The sequence below is a fragment of the Buteo buteo genome, chromosome 4, assembly GCF_964188355.1.
Source record: "Buteo buteo chromosome 4, bButBut1.hap1.1, whole genome shotgun sequence".
Classification (NCBI taxonomy): Eukaryota; Metazoa; Chordata; class Aves; order Accipitriformes; family Accipitridae; genus Buteo; species Buteo buteo.
The window spans coordinates 36,929,469-36,953,046 of NC_134174.1; the positions used below are offsets into that span (position 1 = coordinate 36,929,469).

General features: G+C 39.7%; 1 protein-coding gene across 1 annotated transcript in view; it reads right to left on the bottom strand.

The window, feature by feature from the left end:
- Positions 1-23,578, bottom strand: part of GRID1 (glutamate ionotropic receptor delta type subunit 1) — a 559,848-nt gene that overhangs the window by 11,370 nt on the left and 524,900 nt on the right. The window contains exons 13-15 of the mRNA XM_075025535.1: positions 17,734-17,929; positions 9,255-9,421; positions 7,662-7,902 (exon numbers count right to left, since the gene is read on the bottom strand). Coding sequence (XP_074881636.1) covers positions 7,662-7,902; positions 9,255-9,421; positions 17,734-17,929 — 604 coding nt within the window. The remainder of the gene's footprint in view (positions 1-7,661; positions 7,903-9,254; positions 9,422-17,733; positions 17,930-23,578) is intronic.

The following is a 23,578-nucleotide window of genomic DNA, read 5'->3' on the forward strand; positions in this document are numbered from 1 at the left end:
CTGGATGAGCACACTGTGACCAGATATTAGAGTGTATCTGCTTCACTGCTAGGGACCTCTAAGGAGAAAATCTTGTTTCTTCACTCATGTAAAAAGCCAACACTGAGTTAGTTAAGATGCCCTTCCAGCTATTATCAGTTTCTGTATAAGGCAATTTACATATTATGCCTTCCTCCTTCTTTTTTTTTTTTCCCCCCTCTTTAACTGATTCTTCCAGTTTATATTTCATCATCAAAAAACATTAAACTTTGCATTCTGGGATGACTGATTACTAACACCGCTTTGCCGATTTAAAAATGCTAGTTAAATGAAGTTTCTCAGTTTATTATATTCAAAGCTAGTTTGAAACTGAATTTCTAGATGGCATTAAAATGCATTATTTTGCCAGTGTTTGCATGATTTATTTTCCCCAAAAAACTTTATTTATTCTTAGAAAAGTAGAATACAATACAGTGATACAAACAAATGATCATTTATATGCAACTGAGCAAAAAATGTACAAAGATTTCAGACATGTCATAAAAATACAGAAAAAAATAATTTAAAATAAAAACAAGATAAAATATAGAGGACATGCAATGAAGGGAAAATAAAATATCAGTTTGATGATCTCATGTTTCCTTTCATTCTCAAAAGGAACCATCCCGGGGGAAATAAAATTGTCAGATAAAAAGATAACACCACAAAGGAGACAAGGTAAATGAAGTGACAAAGAAAAAGACAAGGAAAGCGAAAATAATGGTGAAAGCATAAGACTCTTTAATAATCAAAACCAACGCTGCTGACACCATGCTGAAGGTATGGAAGCCTTGACTGCCATGGAATAATATCTGGTTGGAGAACTTAAGTGAGATGAATACGGTGCAAACCACAATTCTTAGCAGTGACAAATTTTGATCCATTGGACTCGTATCTGCTAGCTCCTATTTCCACTTATACGGTACAGTGGGTTTCATAGTCTTCTAATACCAGAGGAGAGTCCTAGTGGGTAACTTTAATGACTGCTAAAGCTGGAAATATGGATTTTTGAGGTAGGCTGGAATTTGCATATCATCAAACATGGAAACGGGAACTTAAGGCAGATCATACAAGGCTGCCTTGGCCAGAGATACAGGTTTTCTTTCTTTCATCCTGCATACTGCCAAGTTATTTGTGATGATTTTTAGAGTAATTTTGCTACCTCCCACTACCCTATAGAGCTAGCAAGTATTGCAGAGTCTAGACTTTTTGAGATTCAATAACATTTAAAACATTATTAAGCTGAGAGTAGCAGAAAACAGGAATGATAAGATGCTGTTACTAGTACACAAGTCTGCTCCCACTCTGGACAGTACCTGAATTGCTGCCCCCTTTTAATCATTTAAAAATAAAAAGTGAGAACAGAAAAGTGAAAAGAGTCTGTTGAATAAAATGATTTTGCAGAAGCATGAGAAAGTTAAGAAATCACAAACTAAGCTGTGAAGACTGTAATTGTTAATGAATTATAAATTTGAAACAAGTTATGAGGCAATGACTAGTAGCAACTCAGGAGGTGGAAAATTATGCTATTCCTTAACCAGTAAAACCCCCCAAATCTTCATGCACTACAAAATTGCAAACGCACTAGATACAGTTTCTGAAACACTCACATTGCTAGGAGTAGCACAGCCGGTTTGGAGAAAATACATTTCTGTTTTATAATATATATTATCTGAGCTAAGAAAGAATCAAACCAAGAATTCCTTGAGATTATTGTAACGTTGTCTTTCAAGAGCTCTATAAACAATAAGTGAATCAATCCAGCAAAAAAATCATCCTGTATAAGTTACTAATTTTCTTTGATGTGGGTTTGCCCGTTGATTTGGTTTTAGTGAATACATCTTGTGCACAGTGAAAAAATGTGGGAATTTAACTTTCTTTCCATGAATAATATGATATTTTATCTTTGCTTCTAAGTTTTCATTGTTTTGGAGTATAGTACACAGATGAACTAGGAGTGCTTTCTTAATAGTTCTGAAAAGATCTCAGTAGTAATAATCTTCAAGGGGAATAGTACATCACAATAAGACATAGCTGATAAAGCACAGAGGATGCTGGGGAGTCCATCACAGTAAGCAGCTACACTTGATCATAATGACAACAAAGATTTGAAAACTGTCTTTCAGTCTGTCAAATGGAATAAAAGATACAAACAACCCGATAATGTGGCAAAGCCCTTGGCAGTTAAATGATCCAAATTATATAGCTTACTGATATCATGAAATAAATGCATAGGTCTCATACCAAAAGATATAGAAAACCAGAGATAATTATTGAAAGCTCAACATTTCTATGGTACCAGGTTTCAATAACTTTATCGGATTGCTCAGCTATTCAAAAGGGACATAGAGTGACTGAACAGAGATTCTAGAATAAATATCAATTTTCCTTTTTTATTTTACAACTCCCCAAATTTCTGAAGCTTACCAAAGTCAAAAGATTTGGTATCAGTATTGCAGGCTGAGTAGCAGCTGTGTAAATTTAAGATTTTAACACATAGAGATAGATGTATGAGCTGGCTAAATTTCAGTCTGGGTATAGGATGGCTGGGTATTAACAACATTTAGGAGAGGATGATTGTAAATTCTACAAAATCTGATTTGAAAAAGATGATCAAATATAAGTTTTCTTGATTAAGAAAATAATAAGGACATTTAAACCTTTCTATATATCTTTCCAACTTTAAGAGATTACAAACTTGAGCCCTAATAGAAGAATGCAGCATGGTGTTGCAGGTATACATTTTTTCCTGATGTCGGAGCTAATCTTTCTTTTGTTAATCTGACCTGATAAGGATTAAATGAAGAATTAAAAGGAATAACATTAAGACTTTTACAGCAGAACTCATTAGAAACATTTTTACAAATCTGCTTCAAATAGAGTAAAAATATCTTGTATCAACATCCTGAAAATCAACCCAGCCTTCACTCTTCTAGCAAGAAATCTCACTGTTCTGTGCATGATAGAATTGTGAACCAATGGCAACCATGGTTTTGGGAAAGAAAAGGAAGTCCATCTTTTCTGGAGGTTTATCTTAATGAACTGACTTAATGGGTAGAAACAATACTTTTTTTTTAATTGGGTAGAGCAGATTTTCTTCATCTGTGAACAATGTAAAAAATATTCTAGTTGGAAGTAGTCTCTGTCTGACATAACTGTTCCTATAAAGTCTCTACAAATGTAGATCAGTTTCATGTCAAAGTCCAAGTTACGCTGTTGGGTTTCAAAAGATAGGCCTCTTGTTCCTCCCAGTTACATAGTTAACGCTATGTTTTTCACACTCATTGTAATTAAGAGTTGTGATTTATACCACACAGACATTCGAGTCCTTGAACACCTCAATGCACTGGCTCAGGCTAACCCCCACAAAAGCCAAAGGAATACAAAGTGGAAGACGAAAAGACAACAAACTGGCAAATATCAACACCTTAATGTCAGCTGAAAACATTTCTCCAATGCTAATGAAGGCTATGCATGTTCTTCCAGCCACAGACTTCACAGACCCTTGACATACAGAATGACAGTCTCCAAATAAATCCTTTCTCTCTCTCTCCAGCAAGCTGCATGGCCGTCCAACCCTGTCATAAATCTGCCAGAGCAGTCGTGCATCCATCTTCCCAACATGTCTCTGGTTTTTGAGTTGGCAATTGTTGGCATGATACAGCCTACCAAGTGGGTCAAGCCAAAGACAGAATGTTACACAAGGGCTCTACAAGTCATGACAACTCCTCATGTGATCCTGAATCCGCTGTAATTTTCTACAATGGATTTATAAAGCTCCTAACAGGGTAAGGGTCACACAGAAGCCCAACACTGCCTCCTTGTCCTTTGCCTCATGAGGTGACTTGTGGATGAGGTGACACCAAAGTCTAATCTTAGGCTGCAAGACAATCAGCCCTTTCTGTGACCCTCCACAAGCTCTGCACTTCACAGAAGAAAATGGTTGGAAGATAATCCAGTTCCCACATTTTTCTGATGATATCAGAGAATTTGTGTTTTACCAAAGCCTTCCCAAAAGCAGAAAATCAGCAGCATGACTAAAGTTTGCAGCTGTTACTGAACTAACAACTTGGCTGGAGTATCAGGTGCAGCTAAGAAGCAGATTTTAATGTTCTGTATGTGCTATGCATGCTGTAGCTCTGTTATTATGGGTATTGCTGTAGAAATGCTGGATAATACCCAGTGACAGAAATGGGATATCCCGAACACACTCCTCCCGGAGATCAAATCTCTTTCTTGCTTTTGGTCCCCTAAGCAACGCTCAGCCACTGTTCCTGACTCAAGCAGAGGAGTCTCCAGGACTCAGCGCTCCCCTCATCCCTGGATTCTGTCCTTCCCAAAGTTTTGAAACTTGGTTCTCGTGAATACGCTGAAAAACTTCAACCAATCTACACCACCTCTTCTGAAACTTGGTTTCCTATCTTAATGACAGCGGCCATCAGCAATCCCTCTTCAATCCCTCCTCACTAGCAGTGCATAAATAACAATCCCTCCTCACTAGTAGTACATAAATAAAATATTGCTGCCCACTACTCTCCCAAGAAATATCTGCTACGTTCGTTTGCTAATTTATCCCAGTGGATGTTGTGGTCACTGTGACCGTGGCCCGCTACCCTCAGCCCCCTGCGCGCCGTCCCGCCGGGCGGGCGGCCATTACCCGCGGGCCCGCCGGTCACGTAGCCGCTTCTGCTTTCCAGGGGTCCCGGCCGCCCGGGCCAATCGGAAGGCGGCGCGCTGCCCCCGGGACCGCCCGCGGCCAGGGGCCGGGACCCCTGGCCGGGACCGGGGCCGGGACCGGAGCCAGGACCACGACCAGGGCCCTGGGGCCGGGACCCCCGGCCGGGACCGGGGCCAGGACCAGGGCCAGGACCACGACCACGACCAGGGCCCTGGGGCTGGGACCCCCGGCCGGGACCGGGGCCAGGACCAGGACCAGGGCCCTGGGGCCGGGACTCCCGGCTGAGACCGGGGCCAGGGCCCTCGGCTGCAGCCCGCAGGGGCTGGGCCGGCTCTGGGCGCGCGTTTAGAGCTCAGGTCGCCGTTAGTGCGTTACACGGGCCGATCTGCAGAGGGGCCGGGAGAAAACGAGCTCAGATGGTCACAACACCGTGGCTGTGTCACGTTTAAGCAGAGGATCCCGGGAGACGCTGCCCACCCCCGGTACTGGGCGGCAGTTGCCCTTCCCTCTGGCTGCTCTGACCTGATCCAAAGGTGCTCCCAGCTGCCTGCCTTTCACTGCACTCAGCTGACCTTTTTCGGGGACCCCTCGTTATGTCCCATCCCGCCTGCCTCACGTACGCTCCCTACGCTTTCCTCCTGGCTGGCTCGGCCTGTGAGCCCTCATCATCCCCGGGCCCGCTCCTCAGGAACACGCACTTTCTCGTTCAACCTTAACACCTACTTGTGCCAGGGCTCCCACTGAACCTGTCCGCGCTCTCTCCATAGCACTCACATCGCTGACCTTTTCCGAGCCTGTTTGTGTGCACTGTGCCCGAGTTTAATTTGCCTCCCTTAACCCAGACCAGCTGCGCCCTAAGGGCAGACCCAGCCCCCCCCACGGGTGACCTTCCCAAGTCCAGCTTTACCATATGGGTAGTTTTAGTATACTTTTAAAAATGGAAGCTTGAAAGTATTCTATTGTTTGTCACAGAAACTGCAAAAAAGGATGTACAGAGCAATCCTAATCGAGAACGCGCTGGAGGGAAAAGGGAGGAGGAGGAGAGGGACGGGAAGGGCAGAAAAGATGGGACGGGGTAGGCAGGGATCTGTAATAATCCTTCTTACAGTTATAAAAAGAGAAATGAAGGGGGTGGGCAAAAAGAAAATATTTAAACTAGGGAAGACAGATCCTTTTTCTGAGATGGAAACTGGGTATTTAAAACTCCTTGCAATAAAAGAATAAATGATTTCACCTTGCCTATACGAAACTGCCTTTGAGGCATATCCTCATCTCACTCTACAAAGATGCACAAAGGTGAGTCCCTGAGCGTAGAGAGGGGAACACACTGCCGAGTATGGCAAGATGAATGCTTGTGCACACACAGCATGAGGATACTTCAGACAACCTCCCTGCCCCTTGCCCTGCCGGGCTTTCACAGTGGGCAGTGAACCATCCACAGCTAGGGTTTAGGCCTTAGCAATGCTAACATGAGGTGGGGCCTTTGGAGTTACAGCAGGAGCAACTTCTACAAGGCAGCAGGGCAAAATGCTACAGTATTTAACCAAAGAGCAATTAAATATGCACTTCTGCTCATATGAAAGCTTCTTTATAAGCTTTCATAAGAGTACCTACTCGTGCTCTCCCTGTGCCTGCTTTTGGAGTGCTGCATTGTGCAAAGCGGAGACTTGCTTACTTTTGCCAAAATTTCCCTTTCGCTGTTGTATGTTGTGGAGCCACAGACGGGTGACTTTGCAGCTTTGTCCCACAAACATGGTACAGATGTTTATCACCGAGCACTGGATGGATGAATTCAAATGGGAGAAGCAGGAACTCAGAAGAATGTAATCTTACTGATAAATATTTCACAACATTACAGACTGCAACATATATCTTCAGATCGCATTTGCCAGAATTGCTTACAGGTGATAGGTATGTCAATTAGTGTAGTACTCTTGGCAACTTGAGAAACATAGATTGGAATTGATGGGCTATGTACTATTTTCCAGCTGTAGTGCAGCTCGCTGCTATTATTTGCTTGTAACAAACATCTGTTCCAGGATGAAAGCACCTACAGATACCTCAGTGTCTCTAAAATTACAAGAGGTTAGTTTGTTAAACATTTAATCTATGTAAACAAATACAGGCTTCATGCAAGACAGATCTGAGTATGGACTGATTATTCTATCATAGCATTGCTAACTCTTACTCACTGCTGTGCATGAAAACTTCAAAACCAAGAAATTCTCAGATGTATTTTCCTAGGTAGAACATGTCATATGAAGGTCAGTTTACTCAGAGGCTCCTACTTTTAGAAATAAAACTGGTTTCAAAAGAAAGGAAGCATTTAAACAGTGTCATGGCAATATGGCTTATTCAATTAATAACTAGCTGGTTTATTTTTAATTGCTTGTGTACCTCTTCAAACTCAGCCTAGGTCAGCCATGAAGGAAAAGAGCTACCAGCTGGCTTGCAGCTGCATAACCTGCGCAGGATGGACATGGTTCTCATAGCCGATGGATGGGGTCTCGGATCAGAGAAAACATTACCACAGATGGCCCAACTGGGTGCCCGTGACTGGCCTCCCCGTCACCCACAGCAGAGAGGCCAAGGGCATGTTTCTGAACTACTCTCTTACCCCTAAAGGTGGTCTCTCCAGGTCAGGGTTGAGGCACATTGGTGGGGCAATGTGGGGAAGTTTGCACTGCTGCTGCCCATGCTGTATCTGCTCTATAAATAAATAGAGGACTTTAGTCTCCAGGGCTGTCAGTTTGGCACCTTCCATGTGCACAAAAGACATGTTTGTTTGGTTTTTTTATTTGTTTAGAAACAACCACCCAAAAAGTTATATGCAAAGCTTAGTATGGTGAATCAAAATAAAACAAATTTATTGTATGAGAGCACCTAAAATCCCACAACTTCCACTCGCTCTCTCTTTCTTTTGTGTTTTCTACTTTTAATTGTGATAAGAATAAAAGTTATGGACCTCTTTCGGTGTTTCTTGATGACAACGGTTGCTGTTCCACCACAACTCCAATGCTGCCACCAAGCATGCAAGAAGAAGGCCTATTGCTAAAATGCAGAAAACGCCTGCAAAACTGTGAAGCTTGAGTGCCTTCCCATCTGTCTGTGCATTGGTATGGCTATTCAGGTCACAACGTCCCATCCGTGGCCACCATTTCTGTTTAAGAACATCCAAATCTCCGCTTTCTTGCAACTCTAGGATCCTGCAGAAATTTCAAATGACAGGTATTATTTTCAATGATACTTTTTCACATTTTTTTGGTCTTTTCTGTGTGTCACACATAACTCTTAAATATACCGTCCCACAATTCAAAACTCCATCCCACCACCACCACTGTGTAGTGTTCTTCATCTGAAACTCTGTTATACCAGGATTTCTTTCTACTCACAGCAGCAGGGTAAAGTCCAATGGGTAACTTTAGAAAAAGAAGAGACTGTCAAAAATTCCACTCCAATGCAAGAAGCATTTCCAAGGGAAATCACTATATTCCAGTTAGTCATGGCTGGTCTGGCTACATTCAGCTGTAACAGCTGGTCCCACTAGCGAAATACTCAACCCACTCCACTGCTGCTCTCCCACAATAATTTCAAAATCATGTGAGACTAAACATGCTACTATTTGTGCGCCACTTAATAAAAATCTGTTTAAGCAGCAACCAACTCATTTAATTCAGCAAATGTAGTTTGCAAAAGGATTTTATTTCAATGCTGTTACTTCATGCCTGAATTACTCTGTTAACAGTTGTTAATTAATCATTGTTTTGCCTCTTGTGAAGTGTCCCTTCTCTCCATGAATGATTCATTTTGGATTTGGTTTGATAACTGTTTTAGCTGTTTACTAACAACCTTTTCTCTTGAGGCAGTTTTGTGTCTGTTTATGCAGCTGGAGTTTTACTCCTTTTTATAAAGAAGGAGCGAGACGAGGAAATCTTGCTTCAGCACCCTGCCTGGAGCAGAGCACCCGCTCACCTTCTGCTAAGGCCACAGATGCCTGCACAACTGCATGTCTTCATTTCAGTGTACACTTTCACATGAAAAAGATATTCCTAGCTGATAGCTCGGAGATCACTAAATGGCATAGTCTTAGAGTCTCATAGTCTTGGCAGTCCCATGCAATACTCAGCAATTCTTGTTTTCCTGTACCATTGCGAGCCTTCGACCTATCTCTCCACCCTAAAGGATAAACCAGGGTGTTATTACTTGCTTACTGTAGGGAGCAACACATTGCTTCATAGCCTGAAAAACGTTGCATGAATCAAATATCTCTCTTCAATCTCTCCCCTAGCTCATGCAAAGCTCTGAGGACATCAGTCCTTTTTCTGCCAGAAGCAGTGCTGCCTGGAGATGTGAGGCCACACACCCCCTCCAGTCTCCTCCTCCCAAAGCAGATGCACGTGGAGCAGAAGCAGCAGCTTTGTTGAAGCGGGAACTCATAACCTCTCTGCTGTCACTTATTCACTGTCCTTTATTCAATAATTGCCAAAATTAACGTGAACCGCAAATGGTTGCTAGTTGTAGAGAGGAATCCTATAAAACAAGCTTCGTTTCATTTTACCTCTGGGAGAAAAGATCTCTGTAGGGGCTTCCATGCTGGAGTGCTATCCCGTATCCTTTGCTGCTGATGCTGTTTCCAATGACTGTCACAGAGCATTCGTCATCCGTCAGCGCGGCGTATTCCACCACCGTCACATCCCACAGGAAAGCATAGTTTCCTTTCTTTGCCTGGAAATACAGCATGAACACAACACAATCTAAACTAAACTACATTTCTAGGTAGAACAAAACCCAAGCAAACAAACCCTGAGCTTGTCATTACTCCACAGTGGTATTTCCTTAGGTCACAGTTTATCTGTAGACCTCTAACATCTTAGTACATTTCTAATGCTCTTCCCTCCCAGCAGTACCTCATCTACTCCAAACCTCACTAAAATGTCTTCATTTTGAATAGCAATACATAGGATAACATAGCCAACTGCAAGTGTAGGCAAGGTTTACATACCAGGTTATTAATTATAAATGAAAGCTATTGCCTTAGCTGATGAAATTTGATGTACATTTTGTGGGAAACATGGAGTGTGACCGGTTCCATACATTCATGTAACTAGACAGGTACAGTATGGGCACTAAGTGATGCTTCCTAGTCATCACAGACACCAAAACGGTAACTTTGCAGTTTTCCTCATATAAACATGTAAATAAACAAAGCCCCTTCCAAGAGCTATGTTAATCCTGTAACAAAAGGCATGCTCTGAGCTTAAGGAGTTCCCTCTTTTTTTCACAGGTAAGAAGAGTCACCAGCATCTCCTATTATTTCAGTTTGGGGACAAATATTGTTTTATTTTAGCACACACCCACACAGATGTCCTTAAATGTCAGTCTTAATTGGGATCCAAACCAATGCCTACATGCAGTGCATACGATGAATGTAAATCACCTTACTTAACATAAGATGTAAGAAACATCTCTGGATAGGGATTCAGTAAAGAAAAAGTTATCATTTTGTTTGGTTAAAGTAATCATTGGTTTCCTAATATATTTAAGTAGTATGTTTTTAAGTCTCTAGTGAACATATAGAGCACAACAGAATAGATGGGCTGGAACATCTAATGCAAATAAATGAATGGTCAGGAACGTAGACTTCCAAGACTTTTTTTTTTTTTTTTTTTAAACTTTGGGTGATTTCAGATATTTCTTTAGGTCAGAACAAAGCAAGGCAGGGAGCTCAAGTTCTGCGTATATTTCTTTATGGGAACTGATCACCAAGCTTCCCTAGCAAATGGCTGCAGCTCTGACATGGAATTAGCTCATTCTTCTGCATATTTTCCTTTTTTGTGTAAGCCTAGTTTTGAATTCACCTGTAAGCCTCCCTTAGTTATTTTATTATATTTGATTCCTCAGTTGAGCAATTAAGCTAATTTTACTTCACCATGCTTTGATATAAACCATAGCTTTCTGAAGTCCCTGACAGTTGTTTAAACATGATGGTAAATCAAACGGGTGAGTTATTCTCTAGTGGGTAGAATCCAGGGAAACAAAGATTAAAAATATGTTGTCTGGATTTTCTGTAAGCTACTTGCCACAATCCACCTCTTTCCCCCCACTTCCCTTTTATCTGCATCAAGGCAATCAAAGACCCCCAAATTCATATGCTTCTGAGTTAAACCAGGGTAAAAATGTTACATCCTTCCTCCTTGGTAAGATTTAAATGAGCCTGTACTGACCACTTTGAAAATAATTTTTGTTAAGGGCATGTCACCATTGTGGGTTTGTCCCCACTTTCTCCTTTGCCACCTCTGTGGTTGGTTCAGAGTAACAGTAATTAATGCATATTAATTGCATTATTGCAACTATTGCTATACGAATACAAAACATCATTAAAATCTAACTACAGTGTGGGCCTTACTGGAGTTATTCAAATAGGAGCCACAGGACCCTAGTGTTAAAATCATACACTGATTTAGCTGACACAACTTATTAAATGAGCATGTTCATAAAAATATTTCTCATTTCAATGTCACAATGTGAAACCAGACCAGAGTAAGACTTCCACATCTGCATTGTAATACCATACCTGACTGTCTACCTAAACTGGTAATGGTGGCGCAAAGGAGGAAGGAACAAACAAATCACTCTTGACTATATGTGACAGCCAGAAAAGGCTTCATAACCTATCAACACAAGGATGCGTAAAAAACTAAGGATGGCAAGGGAGTGATTCCTCAAGGCATCTAGCCTATATCCAGGCAGCAACCTACATTCTTGGAAACCTAAAATGTGCTTCTTGAAAGTATTTTCTGAATGATTGTGTACCCATAACTAACTGGGTTGTTAGCAGCAAATCTCTGCATCTTGCCCTCTGCTCTTCCTGTGATGGGCTTTAACGATTCACATTTTATGCTTTCGCATCTGTGATGGTGCTGATAGGCCTCCTACCTGGTTAGGGACAACAGGCAATGGGCATCAGTCCCACTGGTGTTCCTGGCAGGGAAGGACCATCAAAAGCCCTACTTTGCACGTCTCAGGCAGGTTGTGTTCCATGGTAAATAGTACATAGGCTTTTGCTACCTATGATAGAAAACTGTCCAAGTTCAAGTATGTTAAAAAATATGTATTCATGGGACCAAAGGCAACAGCACTTGCTACTGTACACGGAATTTATTCAAAATCTGTGTTATTAGACAACAAAAATTTGCCTGATGGATGTACAGAAAGAGGAGCCCCAGAAAAGATTTGGCCTAAATCACTGTGCTAAGATGTGTCTTGCATTTTTCTGGTTGTTTTTTTGGTATGATTGTTAGTTTTAAAGAGCTGCATCTTTCAGTTGTTTCAGAATTGCTCTGTAAATCATCTTTTCAAATTTACAATTTAGAAAAGAAGAGCACTGACAATATGTCATACATTCCTCATCTTTTTTTTAGTAATACTTGAGGAACACAGTCTTCCTCAAATATTCGATTTCAATTATAAGGCAATTTCTAGAGAAGAATCACATTATTGATTCTACTTTTCAAGCCTCAGTTTTCTGTATATTATGTTATATAGAAGAGCTTTGTACAGTGACTTTCAATATTGGACAGCAGATCTTTTGAAAAGGTCTACTTTTCTTGACTTTGCAATGTTGCTATCCTAAGTTATGTCCTACAACTGTAAGTGGTCAATAAACAAAGTCTACCAGGTCTCCTCATATCAATTTTATATTTTTTATGACATAAATCATCCTATCCAGTGCCATCACACCTGTAGAGCATTATTTCCCTGACAGTCTGATCATTTTACCATAAACAGGAATCTGAGTTTTAAACTCTTAGCTATGCATACTTCTCAACTCCCAGAAATACTGGATGTAAGACTGTTTCCCCTCTCTGATTGCCAAAACCAGAATCTCCAAAGATCCCTTTTTCCTAAGGGAAGATTTGTCTCTCCCAAAAATTCTTCCACTTGTGTAATTTTCTCCTCTGAAGAGTGGTGACCTAGTAGTATTAGTGTGTTTATTGCATGGAAAGTTTCCTTATGATCAAATGTTTAGTTGCTGTCTAATTTCAGCATCCTTCACATCCCTCTTAATATCTGTTGTGACAGCTGAGCCATATCATTTGTTTAATTTAAAGAAAAACTGACAAACTTTAAAAAACTTGTGTACAAGACACACAACCACACACATACATATGTGTTTGAGATATATTTACTTTTTATGTTCCTTCACTAGGCAAGCAGTAAAAGCCATATAAAATCAAATTGACACTTATTTTCAACTAAAAAGCAAACCAAAACTTTTTGAAAGTAGTTTTAAACTTTTCATTTTTGTCATGTGAAAGGATGCACATGTGCACATGTGCATACCCTTCAGCTTACAGGCCAGAGGGGTACCGGAGGTAGGAAGACTAAGAATTGCAGTAAACACCTGGCACTGACCCATGCTATGTATAGCAGGAAACACATCAAGGCTCCCTAGTTGCATATGACACAGATGTACCTACCCATGCAACCGAGTCCTGATCACAATACAGCAAAGATCCATATCCTCAGGCTCTTGCATTCACAGCTCAGCCATCTAAAGCCTGCATTGTATGTTTTTAGGGCCCAAAATAAAATAAAAATGTTCTAGTGATCAGGCATCATTGCAAAGATAATATATAGAGAAAGATGGTAAAAGGGAATGTGGAAAATAACAGCTAAAAACAGGTACGACAGCTTGAAGAAAGAATGACTGAAATGAAATACAGAATAATAAGCTAAAATTTATATTTCAGACTTTTAATTGGCTTTCACATTTTGCTCCTTTGCTATGGCCTTATTGCAACTCTCAGCATGCAGGCATATTGCAGAACAAAACAAAAATAGCTCAGTTAAACTTTCAAAAACCTCTTTAACAGAAATTCAGCCAAAGCAGCGCTCATTTATTCCACCCAGGTGGAACTACTATGGTGGTTTACACCAAAGACACCAGATTTATCTTTAGTTGAAGAGGTTTAAGAAAACATATTTAAGAAAAAAATAACCCCCTAGTCAAAACTTATATTAAAAATATTTCTTCTTCACATTCATTAAAAATTAAAAGGCCAAGGAAGATTGCTTCCTAGATATAAGAAGGACCACAAAGAGAATAGTAAAACTTCAGAGAAGCAGTAAGCAACCTCATGTCACTCTTCAACATGGAGGGAGATGGAAGAATATTATTCAAAGGATCCTGGCTTACTGATGGTAAAATGATGTTTTTTCAAAGAAAGCATGGTAAGAAATAATAACAACTTGAAAAAAAGATGAATTTCAGATTAATCACTGATATGTCTGTAATTTATCTGAAATTTATGAACAAGCTACCACACTAAACACAGAAGTGCCAGAATAATACAACATTCATCATTAATTTACTGCCAGAACAGTGTCACTGTAGCTGATCCCATTATATGGCTGGTACCACAGAAATATCAAAAAGTGACCTTTACATTGGCATTAGTGGAGTAGTTCAAAAACATGCTTGAATAACATTTATTATCTATTAAAAAGTGCTTTAAGAGAAGCAGCACAGTTCTAATAAAAAGAAAACATGCCATTTAATCCTATTCAAATGATTTTAAAATTAATATAATTAAGGAGCCACTAAAGGATGTAATATATTCAGGCTTTAAGGAAGCATTTGCTTTTACTCCAAAGGCTGATGGGTCAAGAAATGGAGAAATTTATGAGAAGGCGTGAAAACACATGGATTAGCAACCGCAATTCACAATATAAAATTCATTGTGGACAATAAATTAATGGAAAAGATAGTAAAAAAAATCCTATTTGTTGAACTTTTAAATTACTTTTACTCTCTAAAAATGAATGGAGCTGACTGTTCAACAAGAAATGCTCTGATTTAATGTTTAGTGTTCATTAAGGGAGAGAAACATTTTGAAGGAAGCAAAAAAGGGAGGGGATGAACTCTTACTGTGCCATTGCCTAAATCAATGATACATTCACATTTTGTACTGTACTTGGTTTTGATCACTTTTCATCAAAAGTGATACACAGGAAGAAAAGAAAGGATTCAGAGAAATTTTAGCACAAAATTGATTGGACAGGGGAACAAACAGTCTCCACCAAAGCAAAGCTTTTAAAAAAAATACAACAATAACAGATTAATTCTCCTATGTGTGTATATATATATATATAAAAAAAGATATATATGGGATTACATAGGGATCATATTACTTCATTCTTTCAAAGCAAAATGCCTGTCCACAATGACAAAAGCCACAGGTTATTAAGTATGTTGTGGTAATTAATAATTAAGCTGAAGAACTAATTGCCACTGGGTATTATGCAAACAGATTGCTGAGATTTACAAATGGCTTAGAACTGTGTGCAATTCCAGTACCAATGTCCACCTGCGTTAAGAGCGCAGGAGCTACCCACTGCATGCTTCCTGGGGATCCTGGCTGTAGCTTGACCCAGAAAGAAACTTTCCATACAACAGCATTAGTCAATCCTCATCTGCCATCGTGCCAGAAAACTCAAGTGGCAAAATAGCATTTTGTAGGGACTGGTGATTTGTCTGGTAACCTCCTCTTATGCTATGCAGAGATATTTATGAATAGGAGAACACTTTCCATCTGCAATGACCGCTTTCAAATGCCTTGGAAGTACGACAAAAGCAACTTGCCACCCCCAGCTCTGAAACATCCTTCTGTCTCTTACGTGACTTTGTGGTGCATTAATGCCCTTTCCGTGGCTCTACCAGTGTTGCAAAAGCTGTGTCTTGACAATGGGAGGTGGCCACTGTGGCTACAGAGACTGTGCTGTATCAGAAAAGAGACCTCTGCCATGGCAACCAAATGCCACAAAAGCTTTCAGGACTTTCTTCCACTATTATCCTTTTGTTTTAAGGTAGTCAAAGGGAGTAGGAAAACTCTGGGCAATGGAGAGAGGTAAATGGAATAGAGACAAACATCGGAAATACCTGCCTGTACCATAAATAAGCGGCACTCTCCTGTTTTGCATTGAAGTGGCATTGCTCATTTTATGACTGCAGCTGAACTGTGATGTTGTCTGAAGAAAATGGAAAGGGGAAGGAGGGGAGAAAGGGTAGTAGTGGGTTTGGGGTTTTTTCTACATCGTGCTGGGCAAGTCCTCATTCAGAAAAATGGTTTAGAGATCTTTTTATGCTAGAGATACTTATATTTCCCATTTCCTATAAAATATATTTTTAAGGCACGTTTACATCTCTTTCATGCAGCAGTGCATGTTTACGGATGGAAGGTCCCATTTCCTTGGCTGACATCAATTCTCCTTTAGAAAAACCAGAATTTCTAGCTGTAATACTTGACATGGAAAACTTGTCTGTTTATTCAAAGAGCTCAATGAGCTAGGAATAGCGACATTTAAACTATAAACACAACAATTTAGTTGACAATGTTATTAAATATTAAGCCCAATTTATGTAGGTGCCTAATCAAATAGCAGCCTTGGTCAGCTTTGGGGACTGAAGTTAATCTGGTTATTGTTGACGTTAATTGAATGAGCTGATCAAGTTATATAAACATCACCCTACAATATTGAAATCAAACTTAATATGAAAAGTTATTATCACATAGATAGGATGGAGCTGCCGGCTCCATACAGACAATGTAATTGGTATTCTAAACTGCCTGCCAATCTACAGTTGCATTTCTGGCTTAGGCAAATCTATCTATCATAAATGGCAGCATGCAGTAGGCTTACAGAATAAGAGTGTTTACAGTCTCATGGCTAAAGAGCATCCACTGACATACGAATGGTAGAAGAGAAAAGAAAAAGTAAAATACTGTGCATTTTTCTAAGGTAAACTGTTTTATTATTGGTTTTAATGCTAGGGTACATGGAAAAGTACTTAATTTCTCTATTTCTAACTCCTTTAAATGCTAAAAAAGTCCCTCAAAACAAAGGCCTCATTTTCATAAAGTGCTGAGCAGGTAAAAAACCCCAACACACTGCAGACTTTGCTATTGCCAGAGCTCTACCTTGTTCCAAGGAAGAAAGGCTATTTGAGCCAAGGGCAGAGGGGTTTAGGAAAGCTCACCTGGGAGATGGGAGAAAAGGCAGGGTGAACCAAAACTACTGACTAAATACTCCTGTGCTGAGAAGACACAAGAGTATATAAAGATTTTGTCCAGAAGTCACACAAACAGTTGGGAATCTTATGTTAAAGGACTTTGATTTGGGAAATGGGTTGGCCTGTGTTACTGTGTTCACCTCCTTTATGGCACTGTAAGAACCTGTAAATTTTGGATGTTCTCCCTCTGACTGTTCAGAAAAGGCTTCAAAGATTCAAAGAAAAAAAAGAAACCCAAGCCCCAACCATTTTAATATTTCCCACTTACAAAAGCATGAAGAACTAGTAATATATTTATTCAGAATCAGTGTTTCACTGACAACAGAGTAACTCTGATCAAACAATCACTACATTGATAACAGCTGTTAGTTTGTTTCATGAAAAAAATCAATTCACAAATAAAGAGGATGCTTTTCACTAAAGGAGCAGCATATTAAACTTTCACCATGTCTGCATCCCTTCTGCTGTAACGTACCCCTGGACACGTGGTTCGATGTTATTTACTATCTGGTTTTGCTGAGCTACAAGATGGGAAGCAGAGAAGAGAGGCAGACTAAGAGTGAGAAAGTGTGGACGTTTGTATTTGTGTGATCTGAACCAGGGTTGTTTATCACAGGACTTGGCACAAGCATGTAGGATCCCAAGCTGTTATATATCAGTCCTTGAATGCCCTATCAATGCTCAATTTCACCAAAAAAATGTGTAGTCATATCTGAGAGAAATAAAAGTTAGGTGAAAGCATGGTGACATGTGAAAGAGTGTATGCATTTTTTAAAGTTTGGAATAAACAAAGAAAATCTTGCATTAAATTTCTGTTCTAAGAGAAATGAGTATATGTTCAGTGAATCCCTTGATTTTTTTAATGACTATGTAATTGCTTTCCTGTGACTTAACATTATTTACTCCATGCAAACAACATAGATACAGCATAAAAATTAAAAAAGACCCTGTGATCCAGTCTTACCTTCCTGATGCCTTCAGAAGGGTTCGATACACAATTATCTGCCCCATTATTCTTACTGATAGTCCTCCACAGTTCAGCAAATGTGTTATCCTGCTCCAAAGGGTTGGTCCCTTTTGCTTTAAAGTATTCATACACTGCTGAATCCCTGACTGTACCGTAAGATATATCCATTTGTTTGGACAGATCCTGAAATGTTCTGAAATTCAAGCGATATTGAGGTATTAGTATTATGTAGTACATTACCAAGATTTCATTCATTAAATGGTTTCTTTCTGTGTCTGTTATTAATCAGAAAGCACTTACCCTCACCGACTAACATTTGCATATCTCTTTCCTCATCATAAAAGAAAACCAAGGAGAAAGTGAATTGTATTGTGATCCTATGAATTTAACTATACCTGAGCTCTTTTTCACCCCAGTAAAGATTTCTTTTTTTTGGACAGATAACATTCACGTTAAATGTTATGATGCTAAGTTTGCACAAGAATGTAGTGCAATAAAGACTTACTCGAGCACAGGAAAAACTCTGATTATAAATATAAACTTCCAGCCCCATCAGCATCCCCAGAAATACCTTGCAGAATTCAGTGGAATTAGTTTGCAGTTACACCAATACCCCATCTGACTCCAAATCAATACGACTGTTCTAAACAAACAAATAAAAGTCTCCCTTCCAATTTCCACTAGGTCTCTCTCGCTCTCTCTCTTTTCACAGCCTCTGGTAAAACAGGCATTTTTCATTCACACACAGGCCTAACTTTCATTTACTCATCATACCACTCTGGAAGTGTAAATGGGCCTCAACATGAGTGGCTGTGAATGCACCATTTATTTTCAAATTGTACAGAATGTAATTCACTCCTGGTTTACAGCCTTTTCTGCACAGAAAGGTGTAAATCACTGCCTGCATCAGTGAAAACCAGGCCAAGATTCAAAACATTTAAGGCGGCATCACTGTCTTCAGAAGCAGCATCCTGGCTGTTTTCCACCTTCAGACATTCGTTCCCATTCCTGTGCCTCCTTCCTTTGTCCTCAAGTATCGCTTCTGTGCAGTGCCACCATTTTTTTCATCTGAGCATACACACACACAAACACACATTCAACCACTGACCACCACAGGCAATAGCAGGGACCAAACTGGATCTCATAAATAATGGTTTCTTTTCTGTTTTGTACATGTGTAACATCATGTAATAACAACAACATGCTTCTGATATGACCAACTGGCTAAGGCTGTTTGAGATCAGTCAAACTAAAGCAACCCTCCCTGCCTCCCCCCCCATTTCTTTTTCCCAGAAACAATCTTTCAGAAAAAACAAATCCTCCTCAAAACATCTGAAAGGCCCACTCATGCCACCCCTCACCCGCCTCCAACTCCTGGCACCACAAAAGCAAAACATTTTGCCTTGCAGCTCTTGCAGAAGATTTCTCCACAATGCTCCTGAGAAGCTGTGCCTTGGCCCGTGAGCTGAAGCTGTTTTCCACAGCTGAAGACTTGTCACACACAATATTTTTTTCTGCCACCCCGTTTCACTGGGGGGATGCCACTGCTTACACCTCGCATCCCTGTAAGATTCCCTGCAACACTAAAGCAAAACAATCCGGGCGGATACACCATACTGTAAAAAACCTGTAGAAAACTCTGCCATCTTCTCCATCAGCTCACCTCCAGGCCTCCCAAGTTTGGGTCCCAAAGGGCCCCTCTGCCGGGACGCACCACGTGGGAGCCTGCCAGGTCCGTCCCCAGGGCTGCAGCTCGGCAGGGATGCCTCTCCCACCCCCACCAAAACTCCTCAAACTCACAAGCTGCTTCAAACAGTTTAAGTGGTTTAAGTTCTTAAATTGCGTTAAGGACTTTTTATCATTTTAAGCTGTTAAGCAGCTTTAAGTAAGACTGCGTGAACAGTTTTTTCTCTATATACATTGCACACTTGTGGATTTGGGCTAACTCTGGGAGTTACATCAAACCCCAAACCTCCTGTTATTTCTCTAGCTCTGTATATGGCACTCTGGTAAAGTACAAAATGAACACCCTGGAGATTGCTGGAAATTCAAAATTCTAATGAAAAATGAGAGAATTCATGTCGGTTTTATTTCTCTCTTTGTTTAACAATCCCGAAAGTTATATTCTGGTCTCCTAAATGTTTCCTGTACATTTCATTGAACAGGACCATTTTTCCTCCAGTCTCGATCTAAATGATTACATGCTACATTTAGTTCCATCTCTATTTTTTAAAATAAGTTTCATCATATCCCATGGAACTGCCTACATCCTGGGGATGGATGATCTGGCTGTTAAAAGACACATTCTATCTATTCCAGGTAGAAATGACGAAGAAAGGTACTCAATATACACAGGAGGGTTTCTGTAGCAACCTTTTTCACACCAGGTTTGGCACACAGATTTTGGCGTGTGTAGGAGTGCATGTTTGGTAGAAGCACAGCAGCAGAAACATGTTTCGCTAATGTTCTTCAACACAGCTTTCAGCTGACAACAACTTTGCAAATGCCTACTGCTCATGCTGCCGTTCTGTTTGAAAGTTTGAACACAAGAGTTTGATTATTAAAAAAAAAAAATTAAACCTGCAGTTTTAATAACATCACTATTTTCTGGATGACTTCCACTGCCTCTACTGCTGTGGAAGCTTTTTGTCAGAAATATGCCTTTTCTTTTAGCTAAATTACATATTATTGACAATCAGTACTGTACGAAAGCACAGTACATGCTGCTTTTCGAGCAGCACACTTTCTTCAGTTCTCTAAACATCACAGGGCACAGGGAGCAAGTTCGGGGTTTAAAACAAGTACTTTGCAATAAGCACTGGTGGCAGGGAGGGGAGCACAGCCTTTGCCTGGGTATGGTAAGGCAACTGCTGCCCCTTTATCTGGCAGAATTTCCTTGGAAGAGGTAATATGGAGTATCGCATGTCCTAACGGTTACATGTGCCTTTCTTGCAGTGCCCTGTCTGATGTATTGTAAGACCAGCCACTGACACAGGAAATTTTCCATACTGCACCACCATCGGAAATATCCTGGGAGAGAGACAGATGGTCGCCAAAGGGCACAGCGAGGGGCACGGTAGGTAACCAAGCTTGCGAGCGTTTCTTGTAGCACAAATTCAAAAGGATGGTGACTGTTTGAGTGAGAAAATAACCTTATGCCTTTATCAAATAAACCACTTAGCCAAAAACCTGTCTCAGAAATTGTCCTGACAGGGAATGGTCTAGATGGCAGTTCTTACTCTGTATAAAAAATGTCTCTGTGCTGTATTTCTAGACTGAAATTGGAGGCGATGCTCAGCATCTGCATGGCCAGAGAAATGATCAAAAGATCTGGGCATGGCAGGTACGGTCACATACCTAAAAGCTACTGAATGGAGATTCGTATCTCCTGGCTTTTACAGGGTGAATTAAGATAATCCCACGTGCAGTTTTTGAACATTGTTATTTTAACTCCCTCAGATCTGCCATTGCTAGACAAAATCATTCACTGCTGCATTTCAGATACTGGTTGTGTCTTACAATCATGCCATTCTCTAAAGACAGCTGCTTTCAGCATTCTTCAGCTTTATTTTTGCAACCAGGCAGTAGCCGGACCCACCTTCTTTAGCCATTCAAATTCTTGTCTATAGCAAAGATTTCATGCATTTAATATATAAAATTATTTGCAACAAAAATGTGTAGCATAACAAGATGCCCCATTAACCTTACCACCTCAGTTATTGGATCTCACAACCCATTAAGGGCTCTCTGTAAGTGTGATTAAAGATAAAGCTAGTAAAGCAGAAAAAGGCAACGTTCCTCACTTGCAGAAGGAACACTTATAGAAGCCAAACTTCAATTTGTAGATAACTACATCCACTCCATGATTCCTATAATAGACAAGTACATGTAAACAAATTGATTGAAGTAAATGTATCTCTGATCAATCTAAATAAAAATGGTGTCTTTTAAAAGTGTATTACCAGCCAAAGTATTTAACGCATACAGTTATGCCTGCAAGATAAATGCAACAATTGATAAATAATTTCCAGTGGAGTTGTAATTACTTCATGTAGAGTCACCTGAAAACTGAACTCTCTCCTTGTTTTATTTTTTTAGAAATATATTGACATAAACCATGTGCTGCAGAATAAACAGGCAATAGCTGTACTAGCATTTATAATTAGACCACAAGAAATAATTGCCAGAACAACAATACCGGTTAAGTTACACTTTTTGGAGAAATTTCCTTACTAGTAAAAGGCGCATGTAGCTGTAGATTTATAGACTAAAAATATACTGCCAGTATAGGTTTATTTTACTCTGGAACTGTATAAACCCAAGACTTTCTAGATAAATAATGTGAACAAATCTTGTCTAAGTGACAGACTAAACCTGTCACTAGATGCTTTGAGGTAACTGCTGATCAATTAACTCAACTGGAGTCATCGGGATCATCAGAAGTGATCAAAGTACTTTTGAAAAAAAAAAAAAAAAGAAAAAAAAAGAAACAGGCTCCTGTCATTTCTAAATTTAAAAAAAGGTGGGGAGAGGGGGGAATTCTCTTTTTTTCATAGAAACTTTTTTTTTTAAATTAAAAGAAGGTCTTTTAAACAAAGAAACAAGGAAAAAAGGCAAAAAATACTTGCTTATTGAGTTTTTCCTCATCCTTACTGTTCATTTCTTTAAGTTTGTAGCCAGCTGCACATCTGGACTCGTATATGTAAAGTCTATTAAGTCTATTACTGTAAACAGGGCAATCAGCTGGCACCACGATGTCGTCCAGTAATGGTCTTTTACATCACAGTAATAAACATAGCGTTTTATCTTGACTTCAGCCTTAGAAAAACCATAATGGGAAAATCTTGACATCTCCTTGATTTAGAGGTAGTTTCTCCTTAGCCTTCACAGCTGCCCGTGTTCTAACACTGTAAAACTGGGGATTTTTCCAGTCTGTTATTACTTATGGAATCCACAGTATTCTTTAAAAATTACACAAGATTTTTCATGCTTAGCTCCTGTTCATTTGTCTGCACGTATACTGTTAGGAATAATAAAGTTAAGGTTAGACACAGAAGTAGCGATCAGCACTCTACCCTCGTTCTTCTGCATTGTGAGTAGACTTCAGAGTAACCTCTCCCTTCACAGCACTATGTACGTTTTTTCAAACAATGAGATATAAATAATTCCTCTCAACTAAAATTCATTAATATTAATCCCTACATTATATACAGACAGTAAAATAAATTTACTGCTTTTTCCATATTTGGTAGAGAAAGCTATGTTCTTCTTTCACCTAAGGAAGCCAGGACCCTGAGATTTTTGCTCAATGCAGCATAATATTTTTGGTGATGCCTGCCATCAAGATAAAGTGTCCCAGAGATGATACTTTTTAAGCTGCTCTGCCTAAATGAAGCCTTAGAAATGCATACATAAAATGTATGGTACAAGCCCTGAATTTCTATTTTTAAATACCTTGAAGCTACTTTATTTTCTTTTAAACTTTTTTTTTTCCCAAAATCTAGGAAATCATGACATCTACAGAATTAAATTTAACTGCAGTTCCTAACTATAAGTGTTTTCTCAACAGGATACCTGAGAGGGAAATACGTGCTTTACGCATTGAGAAAAAAGTAAGCCCGCTAAACTTTTGAGTAAAAATAAAAGTAGCTGAATTGATTTGACAACATTATACCACCAGTATAAGCCAAGGAAATACCTATGATCTGAAACCTAGACTATAAAATCCTATTTGAAAAGAGATTTATCTGATAAAGTTATCACCAGCAGGAAGCAATGAGTTGAAATAATTCTGCCCACTGTGAACTGCAGAAAAGCATTCACAACTTGACACATAGAATTG